At 33.7% G+C, this 19,710-nt stretch overlaps 1 protein-coding gene across 1 annotated transcript in view; it reads right to left on the bottom strand.

Annotated features, from left to right (window-relative positions):
* LOC121413698 (palmitoyltransferase ZDHHC9-like) overlaps window positions 1–19,710 on the bottom strand; it is a 53,815-nt gene that overhangs the window by 25,046 nt on the left and 9,059 nt on the right. The window contains exons 4-5 of the mRNA XM_041606623.1: window positions 10,249–10,404; window positions 9,253–9,390 (exon numbers count right to left, since the gene is read on the bottom strand). Coding sequence (XP_041462557.1) covers window positions 9,253–9,390; window positions 10,249–10,404 — 294 coding nt within the window. The remainder of the gene's footprint in view (window positions 1–9,252; window positions 9,391–10,248; window positions 10,405–19,710) is intronic.

The raw sequence follows: 19,710 nt of genomic DNA, 5'->3' as shown, positions 1-19,710 counted from the left end.
GCAAAGCGTAGAAGCTTAAAAATTTAAGTTTTATAAAAATAGAGAACAGAAATGATTGAGCCTACCTTGGTCAAATCAGATTTGATTGTAAAAAGTGTATCCATATTAAATTTCTTTAACTCATGTCGCAAACAGAGTAGAAGACGGGTATATACAGGTAGGAAATAGGCGCTATATTCCTTCCCTCGAATATAAAAAAATTCCCTGAAACTTGTTCTAAATTTGTCATTTCTCAGATCTCGATTACGAAGAAAAACGAACTCAAAATGTGAAAGGGATGATGCAAGCTAGAAGAGGGACGTTTCCTTTCCCATGCTCGCGAAGTATGGAAACCTCTGTGATTTAATTTGGAAATAAATATTGTGTAATTTCGCTCATATTAAGCGCTTCCTTTTGATTAAGAAACTTCAGAGATATTCAAAAATTCAAATAAATGGTGCAAAACAAGACATGGATGTGCAGCAATATAGAATAAAGTATAATATCGTACATACTTTTGCATATAGCACGGCATGAATTTAATGCCTCCCCCTTTGAGCAGATACTTTGCCAAAAATTACTTTCTCAAAAGCGGAAGAAATAGCATTTGGGGACTCGGGGAGTGACGGTTATGTTAACTTAGGTGATCGAGTCGGTCTTAATACATCTAAAGAGGGCTAACCAAGCCACAAGATTGGTAAACTTGGGATGATGGGGAACTGACTTCTATGCCTTGAAGAAGAAAGATCTTCTTTTGATAAAAACATGTTATCCATAGTTCTTTTCAATCACTCTATCCAAGGTACATTACATCCCAGAGGCAAAAAAAAACAAAAACAAGAAACAAATGAAAGGAACTGCTTAGTTTTCCCTTTTAATATGCACTGCCGTTAAGAATAAAACTCTAATGAAATATTTTGAATTTTTAACAAGATGTTCACTTTTCAACTGACATCGAGATGGGGTAATCTTTACATGAACTTCAAGTTAATTGCTCATGTCATCTACTCATCATGACAGACTTTAATTTTTTTCTGAGAGGTGAATTCTGTCATGTTGGGAGCTATTGATTTAATGTCTACATTATCATTTGGTTGAGATTGAAGTTTCTGCAAGAATTTTGAATGTTAAAATCTATTCAGAATCAGACATATGAAATTATGTTTCAGGTTTAGGTTTTTAATAGGTTAAAGTTAGGTGCTCCTGTAATTATTTCACAGAAGTGATTTTTAAGCTCATTATAGAAAATTACATCTGATAAAGGACAAGTCATCCAACCCCAACAAAAAAGTTAAATTGGGTAAAAAGAGAAAAATATAAATAGTGTAATGCTGAAAATTAAATCGAAATTATTCTTAGATCTTTTCAATCATTCTAGCCAAGGTTAAAGTTATGACATTTTAAAGTTTCGCGTGATTTCACAAAACAGTTATGCACATCATGGTCGGTATGCAAATGAAGGGACTGATGACGTTAGTCACTCACTATTTCTATTTGTATTTCATTATATGGAATATGACATATTTAAATTCTCTCCTCATTATCATAAGAAATAAAGATTTCTTCCTCCATGAATATGTTGAACTACCATTGTTTTAATATTTTTGGTTCAGTCAAGTTGGTCATTATTGTAAAAATTGTAAAATTTGAAATATTTTATAATTTAAACAATAAAAAAAGAAATAGTGACATTATTGACTCTCTTGTTTGCATATCAATGAGTTGTGCATATAGCTGTTTTGTGAAACATAAGCCAAACTTTAAAATGTCATACCTTCCACCTTGGATAGAATTATTGAAAAGATCTATGAATAACATAGTCGCTGTCGCCGCCTATAGTCTCGCTCTGTTATGCAGGCGAGACAAAAACTGCAATATCTGAATTTTGTATTTAAAGGGAATGAAAGCTTTGGAACAAATAGGCTTGTGTAGAAACAGAAAAATCAAAGAATAAGAATAAAGAAAGTTTGAGAAAAATTGGACAAATAATGAGAAAGGTATGAGCATTTGAATATTGCAATCACTAATGCTATGGAGATCCTCACATTGGCAGTGCGACAAGGATGTGTGATGTCACTGATGAACAACTTTCCCTTTGGTGGACTATAAATTACCCTCAAAATGTCCCTTTTTGTTTTTTCTTATGATGATACAAACTCTTTATCCATGATGTATTCTTGAAAAATATGCATTACATGCCCTCATGTAGACAGAACACATGATTTATGGATAGATGTGATAAAAGAGGCAATTCTAGTGAAATATATACTAGAGTAATGGGGAGAGTTGTTCACAAGTGACATCACACATCTTTGTCGCATTGCCAATTTGCTATCTCCATAGCATTAGTGATTGCAATATTCAAATGCTCATAACTTTCTCATTATTTGTCCGATTTTTCTCAAACTTTCGTTGATCTGTTTCTTTGATTTTTCTGTTTTCACACAAGCTATCTTGTTCCAATGGTTTCATTCTCCTTTAATACACAAACAAATCCTGATTATTGGAATACCCTGTAAAAAATACTGCATTATAAACAAGTGTATAAAAGCAATATGACTAGTAAGCTGATGAGTGTTATCTGAGCTCCCGGAAAATAAAAAAAAAAAATTTGAACAGGCGACTACTTTCTTGAGCTATCACATTCTAAATGACCTTGATAAAGGAAAACAAGTACATGTTTTCTACAAACTAGTATAGCTTTCAAGGGATCATCATCACAATCTAGATCAAATAACAAAGTCATAAAGTACATGTTCAAAGAACGAGCTTCAAAACAGAGATGCTAGGGTTGGCTTCAAATTCATTGATCAGTGCAGAGAAAAAAAATCAATATTCAAGAGACAAGTTTGAACCAGAAAAAACGTATTAAAAAAAAAACGAAATAAAGAATAACTATAAAATATTTAAAAAATATTAGAATATTGAAATAACACAAACAAATGCATAAGATCAACAAGAGACTGAAGAGAGAGAGAGAAAGAGAGAGAGTGTGCGTGTTTGATCAGAGATATCTATTCAAAAGGCAAGCAGTTACACCTGCAAAAACCGACAGATATGACCAAAGGCAAGCTTCGAGAAACCTGTAAAAACAGATATCATCTTTCGAAGTAGTATTGGAGTCTCAAAAGGCGCTTTCACTCCTACAAGATCACAGAATATACCAAGGACATGTTCACACCTCAATATCTCTTTCTGCAAACCTGCCTAATGGATCAGGTACAGTTCTTTTGGCTATGAGGTGTGTTCCTGAAGAAGTGCTTTTGCTCAGTGAAGAAGTCTCAACCACAAGGTCCACAGTTCAAATCGCATGGCATCATTTGGCAAATTGTGAATCTACATTTTGCATCGAGATTATTATTTTTGTAGTAGATCCTGTTAGGAAGGAATTCCTTGAGTTGCTTGAACGCCAGATCTGGATGGCCATGCTAAAGGTCTGTTAATAGTACGCAGGGCTTCGAAACAATGTACTGAGTGCTATATAAATGTTATATCATTATCATTATTTTCATAGCAAATGATACAGGTGCATATATTCATCTATAAATCCCATCAAAAGGCCTAGGAATATCACAGGTACCTATACAGTCTGTATCAATAAAAAAAGCCAGTTTTGAAAAGTCTATCAAGATTTTATTTGAAATCATAATGTCTCTATTTTGAAGTTAATGCTGAAGTCTTATCTTTCAAATGCCATTAGAAAAATAAGTTTCGTTCATGCTTGGGCGAACACGGAACATTTTTGTAAGGGGTTTAAAAAAGGTTAGCCCCAAAATGGCAGATGAGAAAATATATCGATCATCATACTTCTTGCTAATCAGCAGAATTGTTCTGTCAAAATTCATTAACAAAACTTGATTTTTAATACTTAAAATATCATTTTTTTATATGATATCTTCTACTACTGAACATTCCTTTATAAAATTGTTAACCCTGTAAAGGGGATTTGCTTTGTTAATAGGAGAGCTTGTAATTTATTAAAATCATTCCATTTGTGCTACAAAGGTTATGGTGCCTTTGAAAAACATGAATCCTTTCCTGCTAATATTGCCCTGTCATGCACACAATTTAACTTGTTCAAGGAATCAATGTCCCCTTGACAAAGGGATTCATGCCTTTCAAAGGCACCATATTAAATCTTTGTTGCACAAATACAATGATGTAAAAAAAAATTACAAGCTCTCCCCATTGGCAACTTAAATCTCTTAGCTTGGGATGACGAAATTCTTATTTTTTCTATGTTAATGTTACTGTTGTAACATTCCAGTACTCTGTTCTTTTGTAAATCATTTTCTATAATCATTCTTAAACTTATGTTTCATTCTTGGTTTCCCTTTTTTCAAGCCTTTGAGGCTTTTTGGGATACCTTTTTCTTTCATTATTTTTTTTTAAATCTCATCTTAATGTTTCATGATTATATTTGTATATTTATGTTCAAAATAATGTATGATATTTGTATGTTTTTACATGTATATATTATTGAAAGAAATAAATGAGAGTATTTCCACTCTCCCTCAATACAATAATCAATACTAAAAGATAAATCACACAATAATTTGGTCAGTGCAGGGAAAATATGAGGGAGACAGGTGATTTCGCATGAGGGTGACATCGATTTCGCCCTCATGAGTGCGACGGGCGATTTTGCCCTCATGACACCCAAAATCACCCTAAAATTTGCAAAATGGAATGCTTTGGGGTGACCATCTTTTCTAAAGTTGCCGCAATATCTGCCCTTTAAAGAAAATTTAGATAATCAATATTCTACATACATCAGAATAATGAAATACATGTATGCTCACAGAGCATTACAATGTACTCGTTGGGAGAAAAGTACCCCTTGAAATTAACGAAATACCCCAAAATTCAGCCATCGCCCCAATATGGAAAAAACAGCCCCTAAGAATAAAAATTTATTCCTTCCCTGGCTCAAGTAAGTCAATACATGTAGCTTTCGTGTAGCTCTGTAAACGAGTTTTGACAGCATAATTCAAAAGTCATGACAAAAAAAATGAAAATGTATGAAAAGAAGAGGCTGCTTATTAGGTAGAAGTCTGATGATCAATATATTATCATTTTCAGCCGTTTTGGCGTAAGCCTTTTTTGAACCCCTGACAAAAACGTTTAGTGTTCGCTCAAGCATGAACTGTACTTGTTTTTCTAATATATCATTTGAAAGATTTAAAAGCATCTAAATAGACATCATAATTTCAAACAAAATTTTGACAGACTTTTCAAAACTGTCAGGTTTTTATTGACATGCACTGTATTTGCAAGTATTTCTTGGGGGATGTTACAATTGATTTGCTGTCATGCTGGTAAAATACAAGGTATTTTTTGCTACTGCATGGGTGTGAAAGCCCCTATAAGGCATTAACTCTGAGTTAAAGTTAAGTGAATCAAAACACTTGGGGCTATCAACAGCTGATATTCCATTCTTGGAAAATGAAATATTCAATGAAAGCCTTATTATTGATGAGATAACGCAATACAGCTCAAGCTTTCGCAGCGAAGAGCAAAAACAGGCAAATGGTATATATAGGTCAGGGGGATGTTTCATGAAGCACTTTACCAGTGGTTTTCATTGACAAGTTTGATCTGAGCCAATCAGAAACAATGATCTTTGTCAGTAGCTTTTTAATACATATACAATAAATCACCAATAAAAACTGCTGACTATGACTATCTATAGGAGGAGTATAATAAGTATAAAGCAATAAAAAATAGATTAAAAAAAACTAATGGAGCTCCAAATGGAAGCTACAAGCATCAGTTTTGTCGAAAAAAGTGGTCAGATTTTGTTTTCCTTTCTAAGGCTTTATAAAGGAATAATTTGATGTTTGACTTTATATGTAACTTGTTAGAATTTGTACTATGCTCTTTCCAAGACTCAGTTGTTGATAATGCATCAATCTAAGTCTGTGCCCGTAGACTATTTAAGTACATATAGCCATAGTTCAGTACAGTGATTTTGAAAATTGAAATTCTATAGGATAAGTATCTCTGATGTTATTATCAACTCTCCAGAGGTGCTCACTTTTTCCATTCATCAATTTTTCTTTCTCTTTGCCAATAGAAGTTTAAAATTCTAAGACAGAAATGAACTGGTTATACTTTTGCAGATTAAATTGAAAAATGGAAACTGCTGACAGAACAGGACAAATTTCTTCATGCATGCTTGTAGCCATTATGATTGTTTATTTCAGCATGACTGAAAATAGACAAAAACATCTCATTTTTACAAAGTTTGGTGTAATGTTACAACTCTAATCAAGTATTATGGTCTTCCCATACGTCATGTCTGACGTCAGGACGTTTTGCGACTCCTTATTACTGCAGGCAGGCATGTAATGAATGTGCTGTCTAATAATGCGCTGGACATGTTATTGTCATGGTAATTGCATAAGATGGGGAAACAATACTTGTGTACTCAACATGTGTTCTGTAAATTGAAGGATATAATAATGATAGCAGGTTTATATTCATGAGAAGACTGACAATTCATTAAAAATACAAAGATACTGTACGAGTAATCTAAAAACTAAAAAAAAATAAAAGCCCTGATACTAGAGGGCGATTCCACACTAGAACTTCAAAATTATCATAAATTTCAACATGCTTTCAATAAGTCATACCCAGTAAGTAGTGTAATATTTCACTATGATACCTAAATTTTATGAAAATTATTAGTTTTAACCAAAAGTGAAGACAGATATAGTTTTTTTGGGGGAGAACAATGGAATTTTAAATTTTCAATAATTTTGCTCATTGAATAGTCAAGTACAAATTCCACCTGAAACAATTATTTGCAAAGCAAGAGAAGATTGAAAATATTGCAGGTCAATAGAATAATATATCATTGATGGTTCCAAATAATATCTACAACATTTTCATGATCCATAATAGGGGCAGCCCTAATTTTTCCGAACCTATTTTTGGCAATGTCCCGTACGACACATGACAATGCAAAAGTTTTTCCTACAATTTTATTTTTGATGATGCAATTTCATAAAATGAGTTTCTCTTTGTTTGACCCATGGGTGATCGATTTATCCCATAAGGATCTAATTACTGCCCTTCATTTTTCAATTATTGTCCTATTAAAAAATGTCCCGTACGACACACAATATAATAATGCATTTAATTGCAGGATTTGGATTCAGAAACCATAAATAGTAGGTATATAAATAAGCAAGAATTTAGGGGTATAATGCTCCTTCTGATTGATAAAAAGTTCATGTTTATTTATTCAGGCTGCCCAGTACAACACGCAAGTGCCTGTACAACACACAAGTGTCCCGTACGACACACAAGTGTCCCGTACGACACAGAAGTGTCCTGTACGACACACAATTGTCCCGTACGACACATTATTTTGTTTATGATATATTGACAGAAATATTCACCTAATAGCGGTTTCTAACCTAATGAATGTCTTAGTTTGATGGGATTATCATTATCATCAGCCAAATAATGTGATTGAAGAAGTCAAAGTGACATAAAGTAAGAAAGTTTGGCTTCAATTTAGAGATGTCCCGTACGACACATTTTGAATGTCCCGTATGCCACAATGTTCTCGAAAATTATAATTTGCTTTATTTATTCATGAATGTTTATTTTGCTTTCTTTTATAAATGTGTTTGTTCTTGGGTAATTGAGTGTCAATTTGAGTTCAGTTTCTATGAAATTTATCTGCCCAACTCACAGACTTTTGAGTACAAACTTGAGGTTTCTAAAAAAGCCACTTTTTCTGCGTCCGTACGACACATTACTATTTTTAATCTGTATTATACAGGATGTGAATTCAAGTCATGTTAAGTCTTGGTTTTTCTTACACTCTGGTAGTAGTTGATGACCACCTATAGTTACTGGAATATTTTTTGTTTTTTCTTGTCAAAAACTGTCAAATGTTCTCTAAATGTCCCGTACGACACGTATGGAATCACCCTATATGTTCTTTCAAATGGCAACACATTTATTTTATGACAAAGATCATGTTTGCAATTGGGTAATCCTGAAAACTGATGGTGTCTAGATCATGAATGGTATTAAATAAATGCAATATTTAACTGAAGGAGGGTGCCATGGAATTTGCTATTGATGGCTGATTAAAAAAAATTACGTTCCGCACTGCAGGGCACTGGTCGAGTATGGATTTGAGCATACATGTACATATCTACAGTGTACAAGAGAAACCAAGCAATGCATTAACCTTCAAATTTTTAAACAGAAGAAATTTTTATACAGAAAATACACCCAAAACCCATGCTCATTCCCTGAATAGGAGTGTACACACCAATTAAGCCAGATCCTACGGGAAACCTCAGACCTGGATACCGTAACACAAAGGTCAGCGATTAATCATACGCTTGATTTTCACGATTGATTGTACATTGTAGTCAATGCAATCAATTGTAGAGAAATGTTCTACGATCATCGCTAAGCATTGTGTTTATATGGGCCTCTGAATTCAATGGCCAATGACATTTTTCAAATCATTTGAGACACTGAGAATTGTAGGATAAATAAAAACAAGAAATACCACAGGACACACAATTATAAAACAGCTAGCGGTCGGCGGACAGGAAATGGACTAATTAATCACCCAGGCGATTTCACACGTAATGGTTCCTACAATGCAGATGAGATTGTAGTAATTGGACATTATCATCAGGAGAAATAAAAATTCCCCATGCCAAAAAGTCAAGTGATTGCGGTCCTATATTGGGAAAATAGGACGCAAAGACAAAATAAAGAATATCAATAAGCTGGATGAGAAGAAGAGAAGAAGCAGGAGAAGGGGGAGGAGGGGGTGAAGAGGAGGAGGAAAAGGAGAAGGAAAAGGGAGGAAGTAGATTCAGAATGAGTACGAGAAAAAGAAGTAGAAGAAGAAAAAGAGGAGGATGATGAGGAAGAGGTGATGGAGAACACAACAACGAAGAAGGCCGACTACAAAGAAGAAGAAAGCGACGATGACAAGAAAAAGAAGAAATAGAAGCAGAAGGCGGAAAGAAATAACAAGTCGACAACAAAGATGAGGAGGAGAATAATGAAGAAGAAATTAAAAAGGTGGATGAGCAAGAAAGAGAAGAGCAAAAGAGTGAAGGGTGGGAGAAAAGACTAAAAAAATGAGGACAAAAGATAATGAAGTTGAAGATCAATAAAATGGAGAACATTGCCCCTTTTCAAAGCAAGCAGATGGAAATTTCCCACACAAGTACCATCACAAACACATTTCAGATAATAATTTAGTCATTCTCAATGATCACTCACCTAGTACAAGTGTTGTAATATTGCAGGCAAAGACAAACATAGATAATATACACGTTGAGACTAAGAAGAGATAGAAATATCGATAATTCCTCTTGCCAACACAGTTTCCCACCCATGGACAATGGTGGTCAAAATTTTCTGCAGAGACAAAAAAAGGAATAGGGGAAGTGGGAGAAAAGGTGGAGATCAAATCAATAAAATGGAAAAGTAATATCGAACTGGCAATTAATAATCTATCAACAAAATTTGGGGAAAAAAATACAATCTTATATTCATTTTTTTAAACTTTGATTCACAATATATCAATACAAGTAAGGCTCAGATACTACACGTGTGTTTACTTTCAAATCATAGAAAAATGATAGTCCTGCTAGTAGCACGTCCAGCAAAGTCTTTCATAAATATCAATAATGATAACATCAAACACTTGTTTTCACATATGACATATAGTGCTAAATATTGTAATACTTTTAAGTATCTTATAGGGGGTAAGGTATACATGAACAGAATTGCAAAATGGCAGGTGGACACTGAAAGTGGATTACATAAAGGGGCCTCTTCTAATGATCACGGCCAGTCGGCCATGAACATGGCCAAGAATGATGATATTGATAGACTTGAGCTTATGACTAATCACAACAAACCTCAATTAAATCTAATAATGAGGTTGACACAGGTGTAAATGTACAGTATCATAAACATTCAGAACATGACAAATACATTGTACAAAGACAATGTAAATTTGCAACAAATAAGTACAAATTCGCTACTTTATAAAAGCAGACTGCACCAAAATTTGCTAGTTTGTGCACTGAATCACAACTTGACGAGGTTCATGCTACTTCTTTTGAAGTACATGTACACTGATTGATAACTTGCACTTTTTTAATAGAGTCAAGGTAGTGGTTTCAACTAGTTAGAACTTAAGAAAATCATGCTAGAACAGACAGGTAAAGAAAACAAAGAAATGAGTATAAACAACGGACTTAAACTTACCAACACAGTTATCACACATGCTACAATGCGAGACCCGCGGGGGACGGAAGATCTTACATGTAAAACAGTACTTTAGGATGATGGTTTGGCCTTTTATTGTCACTTCTCTTGTTCTTGGTGGTGGCCTGTACTGGGGATTATCTGGATTTGGGGGTTCTAAAGAACAAGAAACAGAAAAAACAAAATTTTTCACAATTGAAATAATTGAATCATAGTGATAGTATTGGCAAAATAAATAAAATACATACATCTGTGCACCATTGTTCTGTCTCTTGGAGTATATCACTTTCTGAGGACTTGGAGCAAAAAAAGTAAACTGGTCAAAACTTTCTCTGACTTAACATCTTAAAAAAAAACACTACAGCAAAGTTTTGCTTTTCAGATCACAAACTTTGCTTGAAAAAGTAAAAAATATATATATCACAAAGAATTTCATAGTTCAACCCCAAAATCAGACAAACAAAAATAATAGTTCAATAGTCAATACAACCCCTATAGACAAAACAACAATTTGCTTTGATGCACCGATAGCACTTATCAACAAATTGACTTCAGGCAACAATTATACCTCAAAGATTTCATTTCATCATTTGATACAAATTCATATTACCTGTATTCAGGACAGAGGGAAACAAATTTTGATACAAATATTTCTGATTGTACATGTAGACTTTACGTCCACCTTTCAAGGATTTTCTTTAATCTCGCTCCTGCAGGGGAAAAACTTCTTGATTTCACTGAAATGATTACAGTGAGAAAACTGGTATTCGAAAAGGTGCTTGAAAACACCTGTGCAAAGATTACTGCGAGAGTAACGGAAATGACCAGAAGTTTTATAGAGTCTTGAAGGTAAATATCAATTTATAATCAATCTTTGAATCTGGGGCAGGCGATATCCAAAACAAATTTGTTCCTCTGACTTCCTACCTGGCGAGCACGTAGAATTACATGAATGTGAAGTATCTCCTATTGACTGAAATATAACTTGGTTTTGATAAGTGACACAAGTGACTGAAATCAGCTGCAACGCCAGCAGCGGATCAAGGTGGGGGGGGGGGCGGGTTGTTTGTTTTTAATAGGGTTTTAACCCCCACCTCAAACTCCCTAAACATAATTTTAAAAAAGAGTGTGGGATCAAACTACATGTACAACACTGCTTCCCTGTTTACTGGAGTTGCACACACAGAGCAGAGGCAGATACATGTACCGGTATATTACGGGGGGGATTACATGTACGTCGCAGCTCGTCAGGGTCAAACCAACTTGTAAAACCCCTACTTAATAGCAAAAAGCCAGATCCGTCACTGACCATAAAATGTCAAATTCACAAAGTTATAAAAGCACAGATTTTACATTTAAAGGGGAAGTTCACCCTGACAAAAAGTTTATTGTAAAAATAGCAGAAAAATTAATGAAAAATATTGCCGAAGGTTTGAGAAAAATTCATCGAATAATCAAAGTTATTAAAATTTCAATTATTTGATTTGTGACGTCATATGCGAGCAGCATTCCTACATAGCGAATGGTAAAAAATCAATGAAATGTCATTTTCTCAGAAAATTGAAAATGGTTTTTACTGTAACTTTTGTATATCAATAGACAAATCGTTTCACACCCGATCATGAAAAGAAAACGAAATTAAGTCATCAGGAACCATACAAAATTTGAAATTTATGCATTTTGTATTACATAACACATGGGACAGCTGCTCGTTTATGACGTCACAAATCCAAAACTTTGAACTCTAATAACTTTCTTACTCTTTAACGGATTTTTTTTCCTATTTTTACAAGAAAGTTTTCTTCAGGGTGAACTTCCCCTTTAAGAATTAAAGCCTTTGTCACAACCCCAATACACGTACATGTACCTTTCATAAATTTTACAATCTACATGTACCTTGTTATCTGTTTTAATAATCACTTCAAAATTCAATGTCATACAACTATGGTGGAAATGGTTAAACTAATCCAGGAAATGAGACAGACAAAATCAGATATTTTCTATGCATTTTCTACCAACATCTATGAACAATATCCTTTTCAAACTCCAAAAATGGTTCTCTCAAATAGCAGATTATTTCTTAAAATTCTGCATTTTCAACAAAATTGCTTTAATGTCAACTTTGGTGTATTTCTGAATGTCCTGCAACCTGCATGTACAGGAACTTTTCATTGATTTGAATTCCTGATAATTTATTTATGAAGAGAAGTTCACCCTGACATTAAAGGCGGTTTCTAATTTAAAAAAACAATTACATCATAGGGAAGTATGAAATACAAAAAAATATTGAAGATAATGGTAAATAAATTGAATAAAGCAGCTTTGGAGGGGGGGGGGGCAAAGAGGTTTCTAAAATCAAAGAGATCCCCCCTCCCCTGATCCACACCCGACTCTACTGAAGAGGCTCGGAAAGGACAGTATTAGCACGCAATTAATCTTTAATGATCTGATGATAGTTTTTGACCAGCAAAACTAATTTCATATGACATTTTGGCTGGCTAAATGAAGACCCTATTATTCATACATGTATGTAACTGTGATTTTTGTTTTGGTCTGAACAGGACAACTGATCCATACCTTGCACTCTCTTCCAGGGCAGTTTTGGAAACCCTGCATGGTGTCATTGGTGTGTTCAGCAAACAACCATAAGAGCTTCGGCCCAGATCAGATTCCACCAAATGAAGATTGCAGGGTAAGCGACCTCCAATTCGCAATTTCGCATGCAATTTAAGAATCTCCATGAAATTTGCTATGCAGTCTAATACTGTTCTTTAAACATGATTGTGACATGATGATTTGAATGAGTGTCAGACAGAGCGCATGAAATGCTAAATTTGGCTGTGGAATAGATTGATGTACAATTTGTGCAGTATGCTCAATAGGTGTATTCAGACTGCCTTGATCACCAGAATCTGTTAAATTTACAAGAACTTGTTCAGGCTAAAAAAAATACCTAATAATTCTGCATTAAAAATGAAATGTTGAGCAACACGCTCAGGGCATTAACAGTCAACACCACAGCATTCATTCCCAACTACTCGCTTGCTGAGAAAATTCCCATAATTTTATTTCACTCTGCAAGAATACCTAGAACCTTGGAAAAAACCTGCAAATGAGCGTGATCGGTTCATCACGGACGGACATTTGATAGATTTTGGAAACTTTAAAGGCTTGTAACAAATTAGGAATAAGATGAACAAGGTTCCTTTGTTTCTTATAGAGGAGGTTAGGACAAAGTATGCTGAATGATGAAAAAAGTTTGTTGCCATGGTTACCTACAAACATAGGAATCCACTAAATGTGCCATATCACGGACGGACATGATAGAAATGTGGTTTTCAGAATTTTCGTACGTTTTTAATGTTTCTATCTAAACGGCTTAACATTGACCAATAATTGTTAATGCAACTTACACTCAGGTATGTTAGCTTCTACATGTATGTTCAGCATATTGATTTCTTAATCAATATCAAACTTCTGAGAGAATTGCAAATATTTTCCATCACGGACGGACATCTCAGTCGGACATCACGGACGGACACAATTAAAATACATTGGAAGTACCTTGTAAGAAGTTCTTATTACTTTTTGGGGGGAACAAATGCTATTTATAATGATTTGTACATTATTTAATATGATAAACAGTATTAGTTGCACAATCAAGTTGCTACAACTTGATTCTATGCAGATGCACAGTATAATCTAGACGTACGATTGCTTTAAACACAGTTCTTGTCAAAATCAAATGTAAAGAATGTCCTAATGCACATTGTCTTCTTTTCAAATTATAGAATACTAGTACATATACTCAATCAACATCTGGTTTATCAATGATCATGTTGATACAAGTATTTTTATGATATACATGTATCATGATGATACATGTTAATACATTTTGGGGCATTAATTTTCCAAGAACAAAGATGTTTTTGGGGTCCATTAATACCTAAATCCAAAAGATTCACAGGTTGCTGATCCTTACGCTTGTTTGTTGGATCAAGTATGATCACAACACTTGTCAGAGGCTCTCTTTAAATTCATATTTGGCCCGTATTAATGTGGAGACACCCCATAACATCAACAACCCTTATGTATTTAGGCCCTGACAGAATCCAAATGAAATTGATAAATCATATAACAATCAAAAGCTTATTAAAATTCTCAACAATGTAGTGCAATCTTTATGCATTTTCAGTTTACAAAGCAATTTGCTTAAAAATAGCTCCAAAATGGACTTTGAAAAAAAAGCATTCTTGTACTTTTCACAAGCCTAAAGACTGTGGCATGTTCTGTTAGAATCCATAGGGTTTATACATGGAAAAAATTGAAGATTTTTCTGCTTAAATCAGATTATGCATTCTTCTTGTTTTACATCACTTTCTGGAAGCTTGTATTGATAAAATCTACAGTTTTGGACTTGTTCTTGCCATTTTTTATTTCCTGCTTTTTTGGCATGTACATGTATGTAGCTTTCCAACTTTATCTGCAATTCTGCATTCCAATTACATGTATGTTTAACCATTTTTTCTGACAATTTAGCCCCAAATCCCCCAATCCCCAAAATTGTGAAGAGTTTAAGTTTCCATCCATTTGAGTTCTGAATAATTTTCAGTGCCATTTCTCATTGAAAATTGAAACTAAAATTAAATTTGTAATCTGCTCAGCAAAGTTTCTCATTTGCATGTATGGATCTTTCCCAAGTATTAGCTTATATTGCTCACTTGTCCATCCATGATGAAATTAATGTCCGTCCGTGATCATTTTTGATTGATTTACAATATGCATAAAATGTATGGATTTTTTTTTAGCTATGTTCAAATAAAATGATATACATTGTCTAGTGACATACTTCTTCACACATTTTGTTTCTATTCTGATAATGAATAAAAAACTAAATCCATACATATTATCCATATCATGAACTCAATAAAAAACTGATAACGGACGGACATCAATTTCATCACGGATGGAAATTTCAAAATCTACCAGAAAAATGTATTTGTAATACATTATTTTTCTCCTAATTTATGTTTGATGATAGATTAATGTCCAGAGTGCAAGAACATCAAAACCAAATAAGAGTACTTTGAAAACAATAAAACTCTAGTGAATTGAATTTGAGTGAATTTACTTTGTCCGTCCGTGATAAAATTAATGTCCGTCCGTGATCATTTTTTATTGAGTTTATGATATGGATAAAATGGATGGATCTCAGCTATGTTCAAATTAAATGATGTACAGTGTTTAGTGAGATACCTCTACACCTTTTTATTTTTAATTTCCATTCTGATAAAAAATTAAAAAAATTTTCATCTTTTTTTTCATCACGGACGGAAATTTCAAATTGGAAATGTTAACACCTACATGTACCAAAAAAAATTACTTCCTAATATTTTTTTCTATTAATTTATAATTGATAATAGATTACTGTTCAGAGTGCAAGAACATCCAAACCAAATAAAAGTAACTTTAAAAACCATTAAACTAGAGTGAATCTAATTTAAGTAAAAATGTCCGTCCGTGATGAGAGGTAAACAGCACCCCTGTGAATAAAATGGTCTATTCCGGTACTTTCGGAATTATCAATCATCATGAAACTAAGTTCTTTGAAACCTGAGATACCAAAGATTATTATAAACGCAATTTTGATAAAAATACCTAAAAAAAAAATTTTCATCTCAATGCGAACCCTTAACCGATCATGCTCAAATTTTCTTGTAATTTTGACTTTGTAGTAGGCCTACAGTAAAATGTACAAATAATAGGGGTAATTTAATAGTTAAAGGAATTTTACAAGTATTTTTGCTTTCAAATTGACAAAAATACAGGCATTTTCTGATCAAGGTACATGTACATGTAGATCAGGATGAATATCCTGATTTGAAAATACTTGCTATTCTTGAACTTTGAGGTGGTCTGAAAGTTTAGGGGACCTGTCTGCAAGATAGAGTCCAAAGTTATTGAAAGGACATTGTACTATGTAAACCTTTAAAGGTCAAGTCCACCCCAGAAAAATGTTGATTTGAATAAACAGAGTAAAATTAAACTAGCGTAACACTGAAAATTTCATCAAAATCGGATGTAAAATGTGAAAGTTATGATAAAGTTTCACTTATTTTTCACCAAAGAGTTCTACAGGTGTATGCACAACTCAGTGATATTTGAATGAGATAGTCAATGAGGTATCTCACTCACTATTTCTTTTGTTTTTTAATATTTGAATTTATAAATGTCTATATAAATCATATACATGTAGACATTTTTAGACAATATATAGATTTGACCTTTATGACCAACGTGACTGACAATAGTAATTTACATGTTCAAGAAGGAATCTGATTTTCACATGACAATGAGGAGAAAATGAGAATATTTTATATTTCCTATAATGAAATACAAAGGATATACATGTAGTGAGTGAGTGATGTCATCGGTCACCTCACCTGCATACAGACCAGGATGTGTAAACTGTTTTCAACTTTCAGAAATAAAGTGAAACTTTAAAATGTCATAACTTTCATATTTTACATCTGATTTTAATGAAATTTTCAGTGTTATGCTTTCTGGATTTTTCTGTTTTTTTCAAATCAACTTTTTGTTGGGGTGGACTTGGCCTTTAAAAACAGAGCTCCCCTGTACATGTAAAAGGGGTACCATATTGCAAGCAATCTTTTTCTTTACAGAATATTTAATTTTCAGCAATACTTTATCACTGATGGAATTGTTTCTCACTATTTGAAGGTGTGAAGCCTTTATTTTAAGTGCAGTGTACACATGTACATGCTCACGAAAAAACTCACAAGAGAAAAATTACACACTACATGTAGTATTATAGAATTCTTTAAATACATTGTTTTGCAAACTTTCCCTACATACATGTAATTAAGAACTACATGTACATGTACATTTAATTCATTATCAAATGTTTAGTGACAGCACCGGGAATTTCAGGGGGGGGGGACCTTTTATCAAAAATTAAGGGGGTCGGGTCACTGGTTCCAACTTGGGTGGGGGGGGGGGTTGACAAGTGCCTACAATATATACCCCCTCTTGCTGCCACCACTGGTGATCTTTTCCTAAACTTCAATCTACAAAACCCATGATGTTACACAGCACATGACTTGTAACATACAATGTACAATGTACATGTTATGATCTAATTTTCAGTGTACAAAATACAATTCTTGCTTTAAATCTTTAAAATCATTATGAAATTACATGAAATGATAAGACTTGGCCTTTCAAGTTTTGCCCGTTGCTTACATGTATATATAGCCAGTGATTACGTGCGATACTGAGGGACCGGCCGTTTGACATTTTGAAGTAGAAAGCCAGCAGTCTGTTGCCGAACCAGGCAGTTAGGAAGTTAATCTTGATGATTAATTTTCAGGCACTCTTAAAATGAAATGACATCCAAGGGGCATAAGGAGCGTGTGTGTACGCATCCAAATTGACTACATGTAGCTGTCCGCCAAGATGAAATGAGAGTGCTGTAGACATCATAACGATGTTATTTTTTATTTCATAGTGAGGATAATCATGAAAAAGAAATGTCATTATAAAATGTGTATTGTCTTGTTTACATACACATGGGATGTTGTAGAATACATGTAGTATTATGAAACACTGAAAAATAACATATACTCTTAATATTATTTTGATTCATTTTCATTACACATTAATGCCTGTTTGACTAAATGATTATAGGGCTGAGTAATATATAAAAATATGAATATTTCAACGTTATGAATAAACAATGATTACATGTACACTTAACCTTTGAACAAAGAATAAATGTGGAAAAGGCAGTCATAGGAAATCCCCTTGAAAATTGCCAAAGCATTCCCTAAATCAATTCATATCAAATCTTTTTGGAATGAATTTAGAATGAATATTTCTATCAAAAATAATTCAAATGGAAATTGAATTGAATGTACAACCCTCAATTTCCTTCCAAAAAGATGGAAGACTGAATTTTCATTTAAAGTCTATTCCTAAAAACTTATTATGTACATCTACACCAATATAAGCATCCAAGGACAAAGCCACATGGATTGGATGATTTTGGCATCTTCTACAAAAGAAAAAGCAAATTTACTTGAATGTTACATGTACATGTAGTCCCTTTCTAGGGAGTCCCTATCTTGATGAAAATGAAGAAAATCCATTATTCATTGTTCGAAATAGACATGAAATGAAATACTCCGAAAATTTGCTTTGCCCAATTGATCTTGGGACCGGCAGCCGCTGTGCAGCGCCAGATCGACGAGGCTCTATCCATAGTCGTTGAACGCCAAACAGGGTACATGTAGCAGCAACTCCCATCTTGTAACGTCTTTTGGTCTGACGCGGCTGGGGTTTGAACCCCCGACCTCCCGGTTGTGAGACGGACGCTCTACCAACTGAGCCAACACATCGGTTGATCTCTACATGTATGTAACATAATGTACATGTACATTGTACAGTGCAAATTTTTTTGCCCCTCTTCCTTTGGTAATCATTATTAAATATCTTGTATTGTATGATGAGTTTCTAATCAGAAGGTTGCCTCTTTTTCTCTTCTCACGTTTCGCCTTGCCTTTTGACTCATTTCTTGCTTGCCTTTTCTCATCTACATGTACTACGTGTACCTCAGTCTCCTCGAGCTCCTCCTCTTTCATATACCTTTCATTTCCCCTTTTCTTCTTTATTGGCACCTACGCTTATGGTAATTATGTTTTTGTTATTGGTATTTTATTTTAGTACAGGTGAGACCCTCTGAGATTTTGGATAGTTGTGTGTGGTTTTGGTTTTCTTTAGATTGACTTGGGGCTCTTGTTTAAGTTTCAGGGGCCTGGCAACCCCCCCCCCCCCCCCAGCCCCCTCTTTCCTTTTTCTCTTTGGGTCTCATTTCCATTTTATCATTTCATACACAATGTACATTTATGATACTATTATTTTCTTTGTTTGTATGAATTTGTGTATTGTATTTGAACATTAACTTAATATGTTTACGGTACTTCATCTGTTTTTTATGATTCTATTTGTAAACAGTCATACATGTATATTTCAGTCTTTAGACTGCTTGCGATTGTTTGTTTTGATAGTTTTATTGCAATAAATCCAATTACAATAGCTGTTGATATTTCCCCTATGGCGGTTTAATCATTTTATGTTACACAAATAAAAGGAAAAAAAAAAAACAGTCAAAATGCTACATAAAAAAATGAATAATTTCATGCGAGGAGCCACCTTGTTTTTAATATCTGTATACCCATTCAACATCAATCTTTACTTTAAAATATATGTATGAAACAATTTACTTTTTTCGCTTTTATTTTTTACAAATTCCAAACATTATTAATTTTTGTAACTTTAGACAGGATAGAAACACAAAAAGAATGAAATCTATCTATATTTAGAACAAGATTTTTCCTCACACAAACTTTAGTCTGTACATTAAAATCATATTCATTATTTTCA

The sequence above is a fragment of the Lytechinus variegatus genome, chromosome 4, assembly GCF_018143015.1.
Source record: "Lytechinus variegatus isolate NC3 chromosome 4, Lvar_3.0, whole genome shotgun sequence".
Classification (NCBI taxonomy): domain Eukaryota; kingdom Metazoa; phylum Echinodermata; class Echinoidea; order Temnopleuroida; family Toxopneustidae; genus Lytechinus; species Lytechinus variegatus.
Note: the sequence above shows the minus strand (reverse complement) of the source record. Positions and strands in the feature narration are given on the sequence as shown.